Source organism: Vicia villosa, linkage group LG2 (assembly GCF_029867415.1).
Source record: "Vicia villosa cultivar HV-30 ecotype Madison, WI linkage group LG2, Vvil1.0, whole genome shotgun sequence".
NCBI classification, from domain to species: domain Eukaryota; kingdom Viridiplantae; phylum Streptophyta; class Magnoliopsida; order Fabales; family Fabaceae; genus Vicia; species Vicia villosa.
Genome location: NC_081181.1, coordinates 135718132 through 135737529, shown reverse-complemented (window position 1 = coordinate 135737529; position 19398 = coordinate 135718132). Strand labels below are relative to the sequence as shown.

General features: G+C 33.8%; 2 protein-coding genes across 2 annotated transcripts; one reads left to right on the top strand and one right to left on the bottom strand.

Moving 5' to 3' along the window:
- Positions 1-13461: 13461 nt before the first annotated feature.
- Positions 13462-14998, bottom strand: LOC131650087 (uncharacterized). The gene is made up of 3 exons (XM_058919827.1): positions 14929-14998; positions 14650-14843; positions 13462-13752 (listed from the first exon to the last, which is right to left on the bottom strand). Exons 1-3 carry the CDS (start codon positions 14996-14998, stop codon positions 13462-13464), a joined length of 555 nt encoding a protein of 184 aa, XP_058775810.1.
- A 596-nt stretch (positions 14999-15594) lies between these two features.
- LOC131646874 (triacylglycerol lipase OBL1-like) lies at positions 15595-18805 on the top strand. Its single transcript, XM_058916818.1, has 5 exons — positions 15595-16007; positions 17011-17201; positions 17310-17343; positions 17545-18158; positions 18246-18805. Exons 1-5 carry the CDS (start codon positions 15692-15694, stop codon positions 18498-18500), a joined length of 1410 nt encoding a protein of 469 aa, XP_058772801.1. The 5' UTR covers positions 15595-15691; the 3' UTR covers positions 18501-18805.
- Positions 18806-19398: the final 593 nt, after the last annotated feature.

The window sequence follows — 19398 nt, the reverse complement described above, 5'->3', positions numbered from 1 at the left end:
TGAATAACAATGAGACAATTAAAAAGAGTTACATTTTATTCAGTTTGCGTGGGAGATTGATTAGATTCAAAATCTCTATACTTTTGTGTTAAGGACATCAAGAGTTTTGTAATCTAATCATCCATTCTAAATAACCCTCGAAATATTTGGTTGAGGTGAACACAAATTAATATTATTTAAGAAATCATTAAAATATTTAAGTTTTTTTTTTAAATAACATTTTTGTTTTAAATTTAAAAGAAAAATAAATATGACTCTAATTATTATTAGGTTTAATACATCCTTTTGTCCCTTAATTTAATTTAAAGTTTCATGTTAGTCCCATATTTAACAAACGTTACGTATTGGTCCCTTAACAACAATTTTGTTATCCAACTTAATCCACTCCGTTAAATGTTGGGAGAAAACGTTAACTTTAGCGTATGTGGCAGTTTATGTGGCATTTTATTATGTGATCTGGCTTTTACAATATCTCTCTGTCTCAAAGCTGAAGACTATCCCTCACCATTACGGAACCCTAAATTCCTTTTCTTTCTTTCCATCTCTCACCTAACCCTAAATTCCTTTCAACAGTAACTCTAAAATTCCTAAACACAATCTTCATTTCCATGATTTTCTCACCATCGATTTCAAATGTAAACTCCAAACTTACCAGCAATCTCGTGTTTGTTGTTGTGGAAGGATAGTTAGCGATGGGAAGAGAACCTGCAAAGCCTTAGAGATGGGAAAATCGACCAATAAAAATCGTTAGAGATGGGAAGAGAACCAGAAAAGCCACAACAGCAAGGACATGAACTATTGCAATCCCGATATTTTCTAGATCTCAAAAACTCCATCAATGGACTCGAAAACTCTGTCATCTTCACCTCTAACATGTATCCGTCATTGTTAAAATTAATGTGTTATAACCACCACTATTAGTAAGCATTATGAAAGAAGTGTAACCATCACATTATAATGATTGTCTTTATGTTAGAGTTGTATCATTAAGATTGAGAGAACCAAAGAGTCCTCATCTTAATTATCATCTTATTGTCTTCTATGTCATTTTTTATTCAAGCCTATATAGAGGCTTTGTAATGCTAAGAAATATATAGCAGTGGGTGGTGAATTCAATAAAATTAGCCGTTTTTTCAATGTTCTTCCACCAGTAGAAGTATAAAGTGACTAAAACCAGTTTTCCTCTGCAGAATCCTGCAACATTATAATTTATCTCATACCACCTCTAGAATACCACCAACAGAGTGGTATCAGATCTGCAGATCCTTGCAGCTGCAGCAAAAACAACAAAAGTTATGGCTTCCACAAACAACCCTTCCGCAACTTACAGCAATGTCAAAGTTCCTCTATTTGAAGGAGAGAAATATGATTTTTGGCCTGTTAAAATGGAGACTCTATTCACATCTTTGGATGTTCTAGAGTATGTCAAAAACGGGTATGAAGAACCGGCACCAACAGAGGCTGAAAAATCAAAAGAAAAGGCTAAAGAATCAAGCCAACGGCTTGATGAGTTGAAGAAGAAGAAGAAGATCACAGATGCTGGAGTTCTTGGGATGATTCAAAGAGGAGTCTCTCTATCCATCTTCCCAAGGATTATGAGAGCTAAAACATTGAAAGAAGCCTGGAGTATCCTACAACAAGAGTTCGAAGGAGACTCAAAGGTGCGAACGGTGAAGCTTCAATCTCTTAAGATAGATTATGAAAATGAAAGGATGAAGGAGAACGAGAGCCTGAATGAGTACTTCAAGAGACTCTCCGAGTTGGTGAATCAGATGAAGTCGCATGGTGATACGATAGAAGATCGCAGAATTGTTGACAAAATTCTAATCAGTTTGACAGCAAGATTTGACCCAATGGTGGGTGTGATAGAAGAAACCAAGGATCTATCAACCTTGATTGTTCAAGGGTTGATGTGGTCTTTGAGATCCTACGAGAAAAGGATGTTACGACATTCTGAAAAATCAATTGAGAGTGCCTTTCAATCTAAACTCAACATTCAGCCCAACAATGGTGAAAATAAGCCCCAAATACAAACTAGAGGTGAGTCTTCTAGAGGTGGCAGATTTGGAAGAGGCAGAGGCAGGGGTCGAAACTCACGTGGCAGATATGGAAGAGGCGCAAATGGCGAAAGATGGAATGAAGCATCAAACAAATGGTGTAAAATTTGTAACAGCGGCACTCAAGACGAGAAGGAATGCTGGAACAAAGGCAAACCACAAGGCCACAATTGCAAGAGATTCGGGCACCTTCAAACGGATTGTCGTCTTGCAAATCAGCAACATGCTTCGTACGCAGAAGGAGAATCTGATGAAGGAAATTTGCTTTTTGCTTGTCAAAAAGCATTGCATGAAGGAGGTAAAAATGTTTGGTATTTGGATAGCGGCTATAGCAACCATATGACCGGACATAAGGAAGCATTTATAAACATTGATTCTTCATTTGGCTCAAAAGTTAAATTGGGCAATGGAAACATGTCGAAGTGAAAGGGAAAGGAAGCATTGGAGTCACCACAAAGCAAGGAAGCAAAGTCATACATGACACGCTTTATGTGCCAGAATTAGACGAAAATTTGCTTAGCATTGGACAACTTCTGGAGCACGGCTATTCTCCAAACTCTGAGAATAGAGAGTGCAGAATTTTTGACTCAGAAAGAAGAAGTGTTGCCGTTGTGAAAATGACTAGCAACAGGAGCTTTCCACTATCTTTTAACTATGAGAAAAATGTAAGCATGATGGCCAGAGAAGAGAATGACTCATGTTTATGGCACATAAGACTTGGACATTTGAATTACGAAAGTCTCAAGTTACTCTATCAAAAGAAGATGGTGTATGGGCTGCCAAGAATCGAAGAAAAATCTGGTGTGTGTGAAGGATGTGCCCTTGGCAAACACCATCGGTAACCATTTCCAAAGGAAGGTGCATGGAGAGCCAAACAAGTGTTGGAACTTGTACACACAGATGTGTGTGGCCCTATGAATACTTTGTCTCATGGCAAAAACAGGTACTTTATCTTGTTTATTGACGACTTTACCCGCATGACTTGGGTATATTTCATGAGACAGAAATTTGAAGCGTTTGTAATCTTTAAGAAATTTAAAGCATTAGTTGAAAAACAAAGTGGCAGATTTATAAAGATGCTGAGAAGTGATCGAGGAAAGGAGTACACCTCAAATGAATTTCACAAATTTTGTGAAGATGAAGGTGTTGAAAGATAGCTCACTATTGGATATACACCTCAACAAAATGGTGTATCTGAAAGAAAGAAAGAACCAAACTGTGATGGAGATGACGAAATCTATGCTACTTGAGAAAGGCTTGCCTAAAACCTTTTGGCCCGAGGCCGTTAACACTGCTGTGTATTTGATGAACAGGTGTCCAACAAAGGCCGTATGGAAAAAGACTCCATTTGAAGCTTGGAGTGGAAGAACACCGTCGGTGAACCATCTTAAATTTTTTTGGATGTGTTTGCTATGCTCAAATTCCTAAACAAAAGTGGACAAAGCTGGAAGAAACACGTGAAAGATGTGTCTTTATTGGCTATAGTTCCATGTCAAAGGGCTATAGACTTTACAACTTGAAGACAAACAAGGTGATCATTAGCCGGGATGTTGTATTTGATGAGAACGCTTCTTGAAATTGGGAAGAAGACAAAATGAAGGAGAAAACAGTCCTTGCAATCATATTACAACAACAAAATTCAGCAGTTGAGAATGAGCAACCAGCCCCATGTACACCAAGTTCCTCACCCTCTCCAAGTTCACCAAGTTCAAGTTCATCATCTCCCAGCTCAACTCCAATAAAATTGAGGGATTTGAGTGATATTTATGCAAGATATAACTATTGTGTTGTGGAACCAGAAAATTTTGATGAAGCAATCAAAGAAGATGTTTGGAGGAATGCGATGCAAGAAGAAATAAATGCCATTGAGAAAAACAAAACATGGCAGCTAGTTGAAAAGCCAAATGATATAGAAGCTATTGGAGTAAAGTGGGTGTACAAATTGAAGCATAATCCATATGGGTCAATTCAAAGAGCCAAGGCTAGATAGGTAGTGAAAGGCTATGCACAACAGCCTGGAATTGACTATAGTGAAACTTTTGCCCCAGTTGTAAGATTGGATATTGTACGAACAGTTATTGCATTAGCAGCCTGGAACCAACTTGATGTGAAGTCAGCTTTCCTGAATGGAGAATTAAAAGAAGAGGTATATGTGCAGCAAACTCAAGGCTTTGTGACTAAAGGCCAAGAAGAAAAATTTTACAAGTTGAAGAAAGCTCTCTATGGGTTAAAACAAGCCCCTAGAGCATGGTATAGTGAAATTGACAGCTACTTCATTCAACAAGGATTTCAAAGAAGTCAGAGTGAGCATACCTTGTATGTGAAGCATCAAGGTAAAGATGATATCCTTCTTGTTGCCCTTTATGTTGATGATCTGGTGTATACGGGTAACAACAAGAAAATGGTTGAAAATTTTAAAATAGAAATGATGAAAAAATATGAGATGAGTGATCTTGGCTTGCTGCATCATTTTCTTGGTATTGAAGTTTACCAAGATGAATATGGAGTTTTTTATTTGTCAAAGGAGATATCATGAAAATATTTTGAAAAAGTTTGGCATGAATGGCTGCAAACCCGTTGATATTCCTTTAGTGGTGAATGAAAAATTAAAAAAGGAAGATGGTGGAAGATTAGTAGATGCAAGCAAGTATAGAAGTTTGGTTGGAAGTTTGTTTTATCTAACAGCTACACGACCCGATTTAATGTTTGCTGCTAGTTTACTCTCAAGGTTCATGAGTAAACCAAGTCATTTACACCTTGGAGCAGCAAAAAGAGTTCTAAGGTATGTCATGGGAACCAAAGAGTCCTCCTTTTCTTCCTTTCCATCTCTCACCTAACTCTAAATTCCTTTCAACAGTAACTCTAAAATTCCTAAACACCATCTTCATTTCCATGATTTTCTCACCATCGATTTCAAAGGTAAACTCCAAACTTACCAGCAATCTCGTGTTTGTTGTTGTGGAAGGATAGTTAGCGATGGGAAGAGAACCTGCAAAGCCTTAGAGATGGGAAAATCGACCAATAAAAATCGTTAGAGATGGGAAGAGAACCAGAAAAGCCACAACAGCAAGGACATGAACTATTGCAATCCCGATATTTTCTAGATCTCGAAAACTCCGTCAATGGACTCGAAAACTCTGTCATCTTCGCCTCTAACATGTATCCGTCATTGTTAAAATTAATGTGTTATAACCACCACTATTAGTAAGCATTATGAAAGAAGTGTAACCATCACATTATAATGATTGTCTTAATGTTAGAGTTGTATCATTAAGATTGAGAGAACCAAAGAGTCCTCATCTTAATTATCATCTTATTGTCTTCTATGTCAGTTTTGATTCAAGCCTATATAGAGGCTTTGTAATGCTAAGAAATATATAGCAGTGGGTGGTGAATTCAATAAAATTAGCAGTTTTTTCGATGTTCTTCCACCAGTAGAAGTATAGTGCAAAAAGTGACTAAAACCAGTTTTCCTCTGCAGAATCCTGCAACATTATAATTTATCTCATACCACCTCTAGAATACCACCAACAGTCATCATCCACACACTAACTCAGATGTTAGTTATGATTTGGTTTAACCGATTTTTTTATTTGTTGTTCATGTTAAGATTCATAGATCTGTGAAGTTACACTCAAATCTGGTGCATTTCCACTTGATTTCGGTTCATTTTACTCCATATTTTCACTTGGTTTTATGATGTTACTGTTTATCTTTTGTTCATCTGTTTTTTATTTCTTACAGAGTTTTTTTTATGATGTTACTGATTTATCTGATTTTCTAATTATTTTGTGAAAATTGAAATGTTTTTCTTTAGATTGTATGTGTTTGAATTCAATGTGAAGTTTTTATGTGTTTGGATCAGTATTCAATTTTGTGGTTTAACTGTATTGATATGGTAGACGTGTTTTTATGTGAAAATTTAAATGTTTTTCTTTAGATTATATGTGTTTAGATCAGTATTGATTATGACTTCATTGATAGATTTTTTTTCTCATGTCAATTAACATGTTTTAGCATGTTTCAATTCATAATGGAACATATTTCATTAAGTAAGATATTAAATTTGAAATTGATAGTGTTAAATTATTGGAGTTATTGATTTGAAATTGGTAGATCTAGATACTCATGTATAGTGTATACAAATTTTAGTTGTGGTTAACAAAGACCCTAAAAAATCAAAATATTCTGATCTATTGGTAAATAATTACTGTGGAAAAAAAAGGGGTAAGAAGCCTAACATTAGCATTCCATTAATGGTGAATATAGAAGTAATAGTAATAGCTTACAGACACCCTCTATAAAATACTCCTTTTTAAAAATCTATTTTATAAATTAATTTTTAAAAACTGTATTGAAGAAATGAAATCAAATAAACATGTTTGTTAATATTATTTTGAAAAAAAATGGAAATAAAAATATTTGATAAATTTGATTTTAAAATATATTTTGAAAATTAAAAAAGAGGAAACTTGTTTTATATATTTTTTATTCATTTTTATAATAATTTTATTTTTATATTTGTGTGTTTTTTCTTATCTATAATATTTGAAAACAAGACTCTGGAAAAGATTAGATTTTTGTTTTCAAGAAATAAATCTGAAACGGCTTAATTACTATATATATATTAAGCAGCGAAAGATCAAATGCAAAGCATCATTATAAAATAATTAAAAATTGGTGATATCAATATAGGTTAACTCTAGGAACAAAATTAATCGATTTGTTTATTTTTATTAGAATATTAAAAAGGCTAAAGCTTGAAAACACCAATTGGAGATGGGTCATACAGAATAATTAATTCCTCTATTCAATCGCAACACTTAGAGCCAATTCCTAGCTAAAAGAAATTTAGAGTCGTTTGTTATAAATAAATATAAGAGGAAGAATTTTAATATAAAGTTTCATACAAATATAACTTAAACGTGAATAATTAAAAAATTAAACTACATGCAAACATACCTTAAACATGAATAATTTAAGAAAATAATAAACAAACACAATCCTCCTTTACCGTTGAGTTCAATGATTTTCATCACATAGGACCAAACCCAAATGAAAGAAACACTTCTAAAAAGACAGTAAACATGTTTATATTTAATTTAAAGTGGGGTCGATGAAAACTAGTTGCAATTGGAAATATTAAAATATATTTCCATTTTCCCATGTGGAGAGTGAGGGAACACGAGGTTTAATAAAATAATTTAGAGTAATATGGAATATTAGGTTAAATAATAAGTGGTTACATTTGTTACAAACCGGTCATGGTTCAATAAAATCGGTTTAATATGTGCACATCACAGGAGCATTCAGATATTATATAATAGGGTGGCTAAATATAAAAGAAAGTATGAATTAAATTAAATTGAAAAACTAGCAGTTTGAACTGGCGGTCAAAACTGATAAAAATCTAAAAAGCTGCTATTTTCAAAAACGGACGGTTTAAATGTTTACTTTTTTTTCTCAGACAAAATGACGTCGTATTGATAATTTTTTAAAAAAATTAAAATATAAATAGATTTTATGTAAAACTTATTTTGAACAATTTTTTCTCATTAAAATTAAATTAATTAGACATTTTTTAGTACGTTATTTTGTATTTGATATGAGGTCGTGTGTGATCACTATGTTTAAAATTTAAATTTAAAGAATAAATTTATAAATTATGATATTTTGAAATTTCTAAGATCTCGTGATTTTTTTAGAGATCAAATCATTTGGTTCGATCGATTTAATAACTATATAATTTTGTTATAGAGACTGCTTTATTTAACCGAGTTATCTAATTTAATTAGATTTAATCATGTAATTCAATCAATGACCTGGTAGTTCAACTAATGAATCAATGATACAATACCTTTGTCAATTCGATGACCAGATTAATTTTTATAATACTAATGATGATGAGGTTTAAGAAAGAGAAAAAAATGCGAAGTTGTGAGAGAGTATAGCTAAAAAATAAAAAATAGTTTAGTTATAATTTTATTTTTAATCAAAATATATTATATATATATATAAATAAAATATAAATAAATATTTAAAAATGTGTGTGGCTATAGCCACACCATGTCTCAACATGTGTCCGCCATGGACACCTATAAACGGTCATAGTTTGGGTATATTCTGGATTATTCCTTTGATTAAGAAAGGTCGAATAAAGATGTGTCGATTTCAAAGGGTCGGCCAAAAAAATATGAAACTGTTACATGTACTTATTGAATATGTTGCAAAAAGATTAAATAGGCGGTTACATTTATTATGGCCATTAAGCCTATTAAATCATGACTATTAAAGTTGGAGAAGGTTTGGCATTATAAAAAGGTCCTTGAGACCAAGGAAAAGGTGGAGAGAAGAAGTATGAATAACACAAAAAGGAATGGAAACAGGGAGATCAGAGAGTAGCCCAACAATGGCTACCACTGCTTGTATCTCTTAAGAAACATCTCAAATACCCTCTAAATACAATACGGTTGTGGTTTCTCCTGGTTAACTTCAGAGAGACTATCCAAAAGTATTTTTCAAGAACATTTGGCATCCACTATGGGGCCCAGTAAAACTAACATGGGCCTTAAGTTCTTACCAGAGTCAGAACCTACAAGGCAAAAGCCACACACTAGAAAGAAAATTGTTAGTGTATATAATTTTTCCCTGAGAGACCATGTAAGGTTATCATCAAAATCCTAAGGCCATATGTAGAACTAATCTTGTTCTTACAGGAGTTAAATTGGATGTGCTCTTCTCCCTGTCGTACCCATGCTTTGTCACTCTCCAAAAAGAGAAAAATGGGTTTCGAACCCTTATATGCCTAAGGACTTAAGCTACAGTCTGTACACACATGACGGACCTCTCGTCGGCGTCCCAACCATACACCATATGCCTAATAATTGAGCAAAACCCTCAACAACCATCATCAAATATGCTTGCTTCTCCTATGTGCAATTGGGTTCTTAGAACAGTTTATAGTGGAGACGTTATCAACCATGAGCATTACAACGTCACCCTCTTTGCTGCCAACTCCTTCAACAGATTCATTAACCACACGACTTGGCACACACACAACAAAGCGCCAATGTACTTGGCCTCACAAGAAGAGAGTGCTACTACCGATTCCTACTTCAAACATCAATATATTGGTGTTTCAACGAACATAAATATGTATCCAAATGTAGAATTTCTATCATCTTTATCTCTGCACCAATTTGGAATCGGTAAAGCCGAGCAAATTTCATTTTCTTCCCGTGTCCATGCAGGAAAAAGAATTCTGCAGCCAATTGGCCCTTTGATGTGTCTTAGGATCCTCCTGGCTACTACCAAGTAAGACACATTAGGTCTCTCCATGAATCTACTCATAATTTCGATACTAAACGCCAAATCCAGTCGCGTATTGCACAAGTAACACAAGGATCCAATCAGTCTCCTAAACTGAGTTTGATTAACCTCTTACTCATCCTAATTATTCAATAATTACAGCCTTGGTTCAGCCGGAGTAATGGCAACATCACAATGCTCCATTTCAAACTTCTTCAAAATCTCAGGCACATATACCTTCTTTGGTGCATGAGCTGCTCCTTCTTGGAATTTTCATAAGGTCACTCTTTAACTTAGAAGTTCACTATTCATTGTTGCCCGCATTCAACAAATCGTCTATATATAGACAAAGGATTATCACCCCCTTCATTTGTATCCTTTTTCACATACACACCATGTAACACCCTTCTAATACCCCGCATAAATATTTAACAATAATCAGAGTAAAACATGAAAAGGACATTACAACTTCCATATAATTAAACAATACTCATGTCATGCCATAAAAGAGAACGTTAAACCAAAATTATTTAGATTATCGTGTTAACACAACGGAAATATCTTTAACATCTGAATAATGAAACAACCAAAGTCATAGACTTAAAACACCACCATAAATAAAACACCCAATAAAAATAGTTTAACAAGTAACTCTAAATAACGTCCCCAGTGTTACACGACCAGAGCATGACACGGATCCAACTGACTCTAACGAATTACTTGACGAGCTAATCCTCACCAAGTACAAAAGCTACTCCTCAATCTGAAAAATAACAACAGTAAGGGTGAGTCTCATTCACATTTAACCAATGTTATAAGATATAGATAATAAAATATCAATCACAAGTCATTCACCCAATTACAGTTACGATTAGATTCACAACACCATAAGTATTCACAACCAATACGCAATCACACGTATTATAACATTGGACAATCCTCCATTCATGTTATAATAATACAAGTAGCCTAATGCAATGCAACTATATGCATGTGGTACCAAATCTGGGATAACCCATCTCACCGATCCACCATCGTCAAGGATACGGCGACACCCACTCACTAATTCCATACAATGGGAATTAGCTACCACTGATCCACCATCGTCAAGGATCAGCCACATAATGATTATGAAATACATGTATCAATCATAACATGCTCATCATCAACATTAACAACCAAATGTCATAATCATCAACCAACACAATAATCAATAGCCACACACAGTTATGCTATTTCTCAACCATAATAAAATACATATTTTACATCAACAATATATGTATAACAAACACCAATTACAACCACAACATCATAACAGGTAAAACATTCATTAATGTACCTGTATGCATAAACCACCACAACCAAATAAAATTGAGTGTTTTAAAATAATTTCGAATCACGACCCAAAACACTATTTTATTATGTCAATTATTTAATTAGCTTCACTATGCTCGAAACGGCACCAAAATCCGGTTTACGGTTTAAAAGTTAGGAGTTTTTAAAGTTAAATAGAATTTAGAAAAAGTACGTGGAACCCGGTTCCTCCCTATGTGGGAACCGGTTCCTGAAATCCTTCAGAAACACCTCTCTGGCTTTTAGTACCAGGAACCGGGTTGCACCTACATGGGAACCGGTTCCTGCTGAACAGAAATCCTTCGCTTCTGATCTTTACTACGGGAACCCGGTTCCTCCCAATTGGGAACCGATTCCTGACGCTGTTGTAGCAGAAAAACCCCATTTTTCCAACACCGTAGAAAACCGAATCCACACCAATTCGCCCCCAAATGTATTATAACACCAAACAGCAACCACAAACACAAATTAACATATTTATAACACATTTCAACCATCCAATTAACACCATACATGATCAATACAACATTATTAACCAATTCTCCCAAAAACCTAACATTTCTACAACCTAAGCATAACTCAATTGACATAAACAACATGTTCAATTCCATCCTACTACCTATAATCCCATGATAGAAGATAAATGGAAGAGTCCCCCCTTACCTGAAGGTTGATTCTTCGCTCTTCCCCTTTTCGCACTTCTCTGCTTCTCTTCTCTTTCACGTTCAAACTTCTCTTCTCTTGGTTCTATTCCTCTTTTCTCACAATCCCTTTATTTTGTGAAAAAATAAAATAAAATAAAACCATTCTAATTAGTAATAGGGCCTACCAGCACACCCCTTCTTTACTAATCACAGCTCAAGCCCATTTGCTTATTTTCTCAATAATTCTCAATAATTCCAAATAATTTCCCATAATTCAATTAAATTAATTTAAATTAAATAATTAAAATATGGAGTGTTACACACCATCTTAGAATACACACTTTGTAAAGTCAATCTCCTTTAAGAAACCATGTATCCTCTTGTTCTAAGTTCTTGGAGCTTGTTTTAAACCATACGATGCTTTATTTAATTTGTAGAACTTTGACTCTTGGTTTTTCACAACAAAACTAGGGAGTTGTTCTACATATACTTCCTCTTCAAGCTGTCTGTTCAAAAATGCAGATTTGACATCCATTTGGTAGATAGACCAATTGTTGTTATTTGCAATACCAATAACTTTCCTAATAATTTCAATTCTAGCTACCGGTGCAAATACCTCTTCAAAGTATGTGTCTTCTCTTCGCAAGAATCCCTTTGTAACTAATCGAGACTTATGAATGATTATTTCAGCCTTCGGATATCCCTTCACTTTGTACACCCATATTACACCAATTGGATTATTTCCTTCTAGTAGATCAACTAACTCCCAAGTTTTGTTCTTCTCAATCGATTCTAGCTCCTCCTTCATAACACACATCCATTTTGGATCACCTAGGGCCTCCTCTGTTTTAACGAGTTCATATTCAGCCATAAGTGCAAAATGGACAAAATCACCATCATTGATCTTGTTATCTTGGAACTGCTCACAATCTTGGAGTCTTGGAGGCAAACCTTTTTTTTTACTTATTCATCTTCTTACATTCTCTTCAATTCGAGCTTCAACAAGGCTTTCTTCTGCACTATCAAATGTTGCAAGAATTGTTTTCTCATTGCTATAATCGGTTACAGCTTTCTGGTAACCAGTTACAGGTTGTTAACTGCTTGATTTCATTGAAAATGACGTCTCAGCTAATTATTGTTCTTATATTCGCTGCATCATACAACTTGTGACCACCAGTAGAGTGATGCCCTATAGGTATCATCAATTCTCCCTTATCATCCAGCTTCTTTCTAACTTGTATGCTACCAAATCAAAAACTTAAATGATTCAGATTCGGTTTAAATTTAGACCATGCTTCCTCCAGTGTTATCTTCTCAACCTTCTTTGTTGGACACATATTCATCTAATATGCAATTGTGGACACCATTTCTCCCTATAATTATTTCGGCAAGTTCTTTCCTTTTAACATGCTTTCACCTTGTTCATAATTGATTGATTCTTCATTTAGGCAACACCATTTTCTATGATGTATAGGGTGGTACTAACTCATGTACTATGCCCTCTGGATCACAAAACCTCCCAAAGTCATTTGAGACAAATTCGCCTCCACCATCCGTTATGAGAACTTTGAGATTGTGACCACTTTTCCTTTCAACCATGGAATTGAACTTCTTAAACACTTCAAATACGTCATCATTTCTCCGGATTAGGTATGTCTATAGCTTTCTACTATTATCATTGATGAATGGACAAAATATCTATTTCCACCTATCAAATCAACTTGCATCGGTCTACACACATCTGAATATACCACCTCAAGGTGATGCTTGGTTCTACAACCTGCATCCTTGTTGAATTTTCTCTTATGTTGCTTCGCTTGCATACATTATTCACAAATTCCAGCCAGTATGTTGATCAATGGCAGCCCCGTCGCCATTTTGTTCTTTCGCAAAACATTGAGATCTCGAAAATTCAAATTCCCAAGCCTATAGTGCCATATCCACTCTTCTTGACTAGTTATTGTAGAATTACATGTATGCTCTATAAACTTCAACTCAACCTTGAAACTTCTATTGGCTGCCATAGAAGCTTATAGGGCAAAAACCTTGTTTTCATCTATAATGTGTAGTGCCTTATTCTCCTTATGAATCTTGTAATTCTACTCAAGTAATTGGTCAATACTTGGAAAGTCACACTTGATTATGGGAATATGCAACACATCCTTTATCAAAGAATGTCTACCATCCCTTCTTCCGATCGATACATCACTGATCCCTTCCGCCGCTAGAGTGGTATCAATCGCGAACTTCACTTTGTTCTTAATGGCACAATTGAGTGTAACAAACCAACCTTTTCTCCATATTATATGTGTTGAACTTCTAGAGTCTAAATACCATTGATCGTTGAACTGCACTATTTCTTTTAAAGTCACCATTGCATTTTCTTCTACCTGTAACCAGTTACAACATTCACGTAATTAGTTACAACATGGTTTTGTAGTGTTTTTTAAACTATTGTTTCTGCTATCCTACAACCTGCTGATGCATTCCCCATATGTGATCATGACCAAGAGTGTGTTCCCATCGTCAAACTCTTGCCTTGCAACTCTATCTTCATCTTCTTGAGGTTCTTTCTTGTTGGAATTGCACCCTCTTGCAAAATGGCAAAGCTTTTGAAAATTAAAGCATTGCACGCTGCTCTTGTCAACCATTCTTCTTCCACCTTTACCTCTTAGATTGTCTCCTTTAGAGTTGTTTGATCCAGTAGCCTTACTACCACTATTTTCACCCTTTTGGAATGTTGAATTCTTGATATTTTAGGACTCTCTTCTACCAAAATTCTAAAAGTTCCCTTTCCCTTTATTCATGGGCCACTTTCCTTTCGCCTTTTTGTCTCTCCCATTGGAACGGACTTGGAAAGCGATCTCTTCCTTTGTCTTATTAAAGCACCACACACTGCTCTTGTCAACCATTCTTCTTCCACCTCTACCTCTTAGATTACCTCTTATAGAGTTGTTTGACCCAACAACTTTACTACCATTATTTTCACCCTTTTGGAATGTTAAATTCTTGGAATTTTAGGACTCTTTTCCACCAAAATTTTGAATGCTCCCTTTGCCTTTGATGATGGGCCACTTTTCCCATGCCTTCTTATCTCTCTCATTTAAACGGGCTTGTAAAGTGATCTCCTCTTTTTCCTTATCAACATTCCTTTTCTCTATATTCATCGTCGCAAGATCCTTTGATTCCTCAATCTCTACGACTATGTTATCGAATCTTGTCGTCAAAGAAAACAAGATTTTCGCGACAACATACTGCTACGTGATTGTTTCTCCACATGTTTTTACCTGGTTCACCAACCGAGTAATTCTCGTTGTAAAATCGTTGATGGTCTTCTTGTCCTCAATTTGAAACAAATCAGGTTGAAGTTTGTGAGTTTGTAACCTCACAAACTTCGCCTTGTCAGCCTCTACGTATGCCTTTTCCAAGTTTTCCCACACTTGCTTCGGTGATTCAGAATTACCAACTTTCTCGAAATTATCTATATCAATGCATTGATGGATTAAAAATATCACCTTGAAATCTTTCTTCTTCCATATGCGATGCTCGTTGTGCATTTGTTGCACCTTCAACAAGATGGTTCACTTTGTTCTTGATCACTTCAAGAATCTCTTGGTAGTCAAACAACACCTTCATTTGCTTACACCATTTCTCGTAATTCTTTTCATCAAGGATATGAAAGTTTGTATGGATTATTTTATTCGAAATAAAATTCATATTGTACACTAGGTGTTTGGTGGATTGAAACAGGCTCTTGATGTTAAATGTTAAAGCTAGAAACCACAAGGTCGGTGAAAATTGAGTATTTTGAGTGTGGAGAGAGAGAGAGAGATATTAATTGATTGTTAAAATATGCATTGAACATTTTCATTACCTTGATACTTTAAAAATATTTTTCCATAAATACAATTGATGCAAACAACTAACTGAAAAAACAACAGAATGACTAAAATATTTGCTTGTAACCTGGGTACAACTTTTTGATACCCGATTACATGTATTCTAAAATTAATTCTTAATACACTGATACCCCATCACCAAAACACAGTAATCCGTTACAAAATTTGAATTATGTGATATTCAGACCAGGTTTAACAACGTTAAATTTATGAAATTCATTTAAATTTCAATCTATTAAAAACGTGTATTGTGAGTTGTTATAAAATTCATATTTTATTTTCAAAAGAACAAAAGAAAAGACAATATAAAAATTCAAGAGACTGCTGAATATTGTACTATAACTGAACATGGGCTAAAAGCATTATCATTCATCCTTTCCTCTTCACACTTGTGCTATTATTGGCCCTTGTTAATTACCTAGCTATAGCCATGGCAGCAACTTGTGATAAGGGATTTGCAGATAGTTATATGATATTAAATCCAGAAGATGCTCATTTCTTTGATATAATTCATGTTTTATTTTCCAGTAATATAGGTCATAGAAAATTTGTGGACAGTAATGCTGAGGGAGATGTAGAGGGAAGTTTCAGAGGTAGATGGCTCATATTTATCTCTATTGTCGTACAGAAGTTCTTGCTGTACATTGCTAAACCACTTGCTAAGTTAGGAACTTGTGTTGAGATGTTGGTAAATCTCATTTCTCTTAATGGAGGCATCACCATGATCATAATTAACTTTCTTTCAGGTGAGTTCTTCTCTGATTTATAGTTAATTTAATTAATTATGTTAATCAATTAGACCATATTAAAAAAATTTCTAAGTTTCACCCATAGTTTATTTAAAAAATATTTATATCGAGTAAATTTCTTTTTACATATCTATTTTGTAAAAAGAGTTAGATTAAATTTTATATATATATATATATATATATATATATATATATATATATATATATATATATAATATTAGAGTTTATTATTATTTATTTTTAGAGTTAAAAGATAGTGCACTGACAGTGTAAAATAATTTTACACTATCATCCAATAGAAAATCATAAAGGTGCCATGTCATTAAGTTTTTTTAAATAAAAAAATGGTTTAATTAGATACATGGGTGGTGATTGGTTGACAGTGTAAAAATATTTTACACTGTCAGTGCATCACCCCTTTTCTCTTATTTTTATATTAATGCGGCAAACCTAATAGTAATTCCGTTGATGATTTTAGACTTTTGGGTCTCCGGCTTTGTTTTTTGTGTGATTTGTATTGGTTTTTTTCCTTTGTTTTAATTTGTTTATGTTGATTAGATTGATTTATTTTCTTGTTTTCTTTTGATCTTTGATGTAATAGGTTGAAATAATTTATATATATAATATATTATCTTCACTAGTTTTATAGTTGTACACAATCTTTACTAGTTTATCTCTATCTTTTGAACTATTAATTAGGACCAACATGTTCTTTTAATATTATCAATCACTTTTTTAAGTTTGGCATCTTTCCATTGTTAAAATATTCCTTTTAAATCAAATGCTCCAAGAGGAATAATTAAGAAATCAAATGACATTTTTTAAAAATATTTTTAAGTTTGTGATTTGAAAAAAAATAACAAATGTTAGTGTTACATAGAATCCTCAACAACACTCTTATGATTAATTTTTAATTGATTCACATGAGTTACCAAATTAATTTATTGGTTTTAAAAAAAAAAAATCTTTTTTCCAATCTGATAATTATAAACAAAAACAGGTCATTTGGAAATTCCAGATCCTAAATCACACAGATACTTGTCTTGTATTGGAAATTTGGATTCAAGAATTAAAACTGATATTCTCAAACATGAAGACAGCAAATATTATGTTTCTCTTGCTATGATGGCTTCAAAAGCAAGCTATGAGAATGAAGCTTACCTTAAATCTACTATCACTTATGACTGGAAAGTAAGAAAATTGTTATCATATTTATTTTTGTTGAGTTTTCTTTGATCCTTGTTATCTTCCCACTTAATTTAATTTCTTTTGACAACCCTAATTTTGTTCTCCTTGCAGATGAAATTTGTGGGATTTTTCGATTGCTGGAATGGTAAGAACTAACAAAACAACTATATCTATATTTTAGTCTTGAATATAAAAAGTATTAAAAAATTAATTTCACCCCATTAATGATATAGTTATTAATAATTTCAAACTTATTAATTAATTCTATTAAAGAATAGTTAAATGCCTAGCTAGTTGATTACTTATTTGTACTTAATTGATTAATATATTGACTTGCACATGGCAGAATACCAAGGAAAGGCCACAACTCAAGTCTTAATAGTGTTGGACAAATCTAAGGACCGTGACACATATGTAGTAGCTTTTAGAGGAACAGAACCCTTTGATGCAGATGCATGGTGCACAGATCTTGACATATCTTGGTATGGTATCCCTGGTGTTGGAAAAGTGCATGGTGGATTCATGAAAGCTTTAGGGTTACAAAAGAATTTAGGTTGGCCTAAAGAGATTGAAAGAGATGAAAATCTTGCTCCACTAGCTTATTATGTTGTTAGAGACATACTAAGAAAATGTTTGATTCGAAACCCTAATGCGAAGTTCATAGTTACGGGTCATAGTTTGGGTGGAGCATTAGCAATACTATTTCCAACAATTATGTTCTTGCATGATGAGAAGTTGTTGATGGAGAGGTTGGAAGGGATTTACACATTTGGACAACCAAGAGTTGGAGATGAGAGATATACACATTATATGATAGAGAAAATGAAGGAAAATAGTGTGAGGTATTGTAGGTTTGTTTATTGCAATGATATTGTTCCAAGGTTGCCATATGATGACAAGGATATGTTGTTCAAGCATTTTGGGATTTGTCTTTTCTTTAATAGAAGATATGAACTCAAGGTAAATTTGTTTCTAGTTTTAATTTGCTTTATTCATTGTTCAATTATTAAAAAAATTGAAAAATTATTCATGCTAATTTTAATGCAGATTCTTGATGAAGAACCAAACAAGAACTATTTCTCACCTTGGTGTGTGATACCCATGGTGTTCAATGCCATATTAGAACTTATAAGGAGCTTTACTATTGGATACCAAAATGGACCTCATTATAAGGAAGGATGGTTTCTCTTCTTTTTTAGGATGGTTGGTTTACTCATTCCTGGATTGCCTGCTCATGGTCCACAAGATTACATTAATTCTACTCTTCTTGGATCAATTGAAAGACATTTTAAAGAAGATTGATGTATGTGTGTGTATGGTTAATAAGCTTGGGCATGTTGATTTGATGCATCAATTTGAATTAATGATATGTCAATGGAAAGTTGTTTATTTTAGAGTCATGTAAGCACCAAAAGTACTATAGAGCGTGGGTTTATTCTCTTACTTACACTATGTTTATCTACCATTGAAATCAATTCAGGAACTATGTTTATGTACCAATAAAAAATATGTACCAATAAAAAAAGTCACCTTATTCTTATTCAATGTTTTAAGGTCCACTAACTATTTCATATGGAGTATATGTGTTTTATATAAACTACTTTTAAAATCGATTCTTAAATAATGTATGAAGTTTCTAACTAAGAGAAGCCAAACATTGTCTCCTCTATATTTTAGATAAAGTTTCTAAGTTTAATAGATTTGTGTTTAAATCGTGAATGTAATCGTTTTTTTTATAATATTTCAATCACTCTCAAATATCCTAAAATTAACACGAAGAAATACTCAGGATAATTCAGTCTACTTCGAGTTTGTACAAGACAAATGAATACTCGAATGTAAGAAAGATGAAATATGGATTTTTGTAGTGAAGAGGGTGTAATTTTTTCATATGTTTTTATGAATTCGGAATGATCAATTTATAGGCCATAGAGTGTTGTTTCACAAGGTTGCGACTCTTGGTGAAACACACCATTTTAGCAACACTTTTACCAAGTGGTGCAACCTTTCTCCTATTGCAACACTTCATAAGTGTTACCGATTTCTGATTGTTTCTACAATACTTCACAAAGCATTGACTATTTCTGAAATCAAAAAATAAACTTTAAGCAACACCCACGAACCTGGTCCTGACGATATCCTCTAGAGGGGGTATGGAGGTGACAAGGAAAATAAGACTTAGGACCACCACACTTGTCCA

Excerpts from the sequence above, each read along its gene's own strand:
- LOC131650087 (XM_058919827.1), bottom strand. The coding sequence starts at position 14,998 with ATGAAGGTGTTGTTTGACTACCAAGAGATTCTTGAAGTGATCAAGAAC. Across the intron at positions 14,844-14,928 it reads AGTGAACCATCTTGTTGAAG|ATAATTTCGAGAAAGTTGGT; the intron begins GTGCAACAAATG and ends GCATTGATATAG. Across the intron at positions 13,753-14,649 it reads TTACTCGGTTGGTGAACCAG|GTAGAAGAAAATGCAATGGT; the intron begins GTAAAAACATGT and ends AACTGGTTACAG.
- LOC131646874 (XM_058916818.1), top strand. The coding sequence starts at position 15,692 with ATGGCAGCAACTTGTGATAAGGGATTTGCAGATAGTTATATGATATTA. Across the intron at positions 16,008-17,010 it reads CATAATTAACTTTCTTTCAG|GTCATTTGGAAATTCCAGAT; the intron begins GTGAGTTCTTCT and ends AAACAAAAACAG. Across the intron at positions 17,344-17,544 it reads ATTTTTCGATTGCTGGAATG|AATACCAAGGAAAGGCCACA; the intron begins GTAAGAACTAAC and ends TGCACATGGCAG.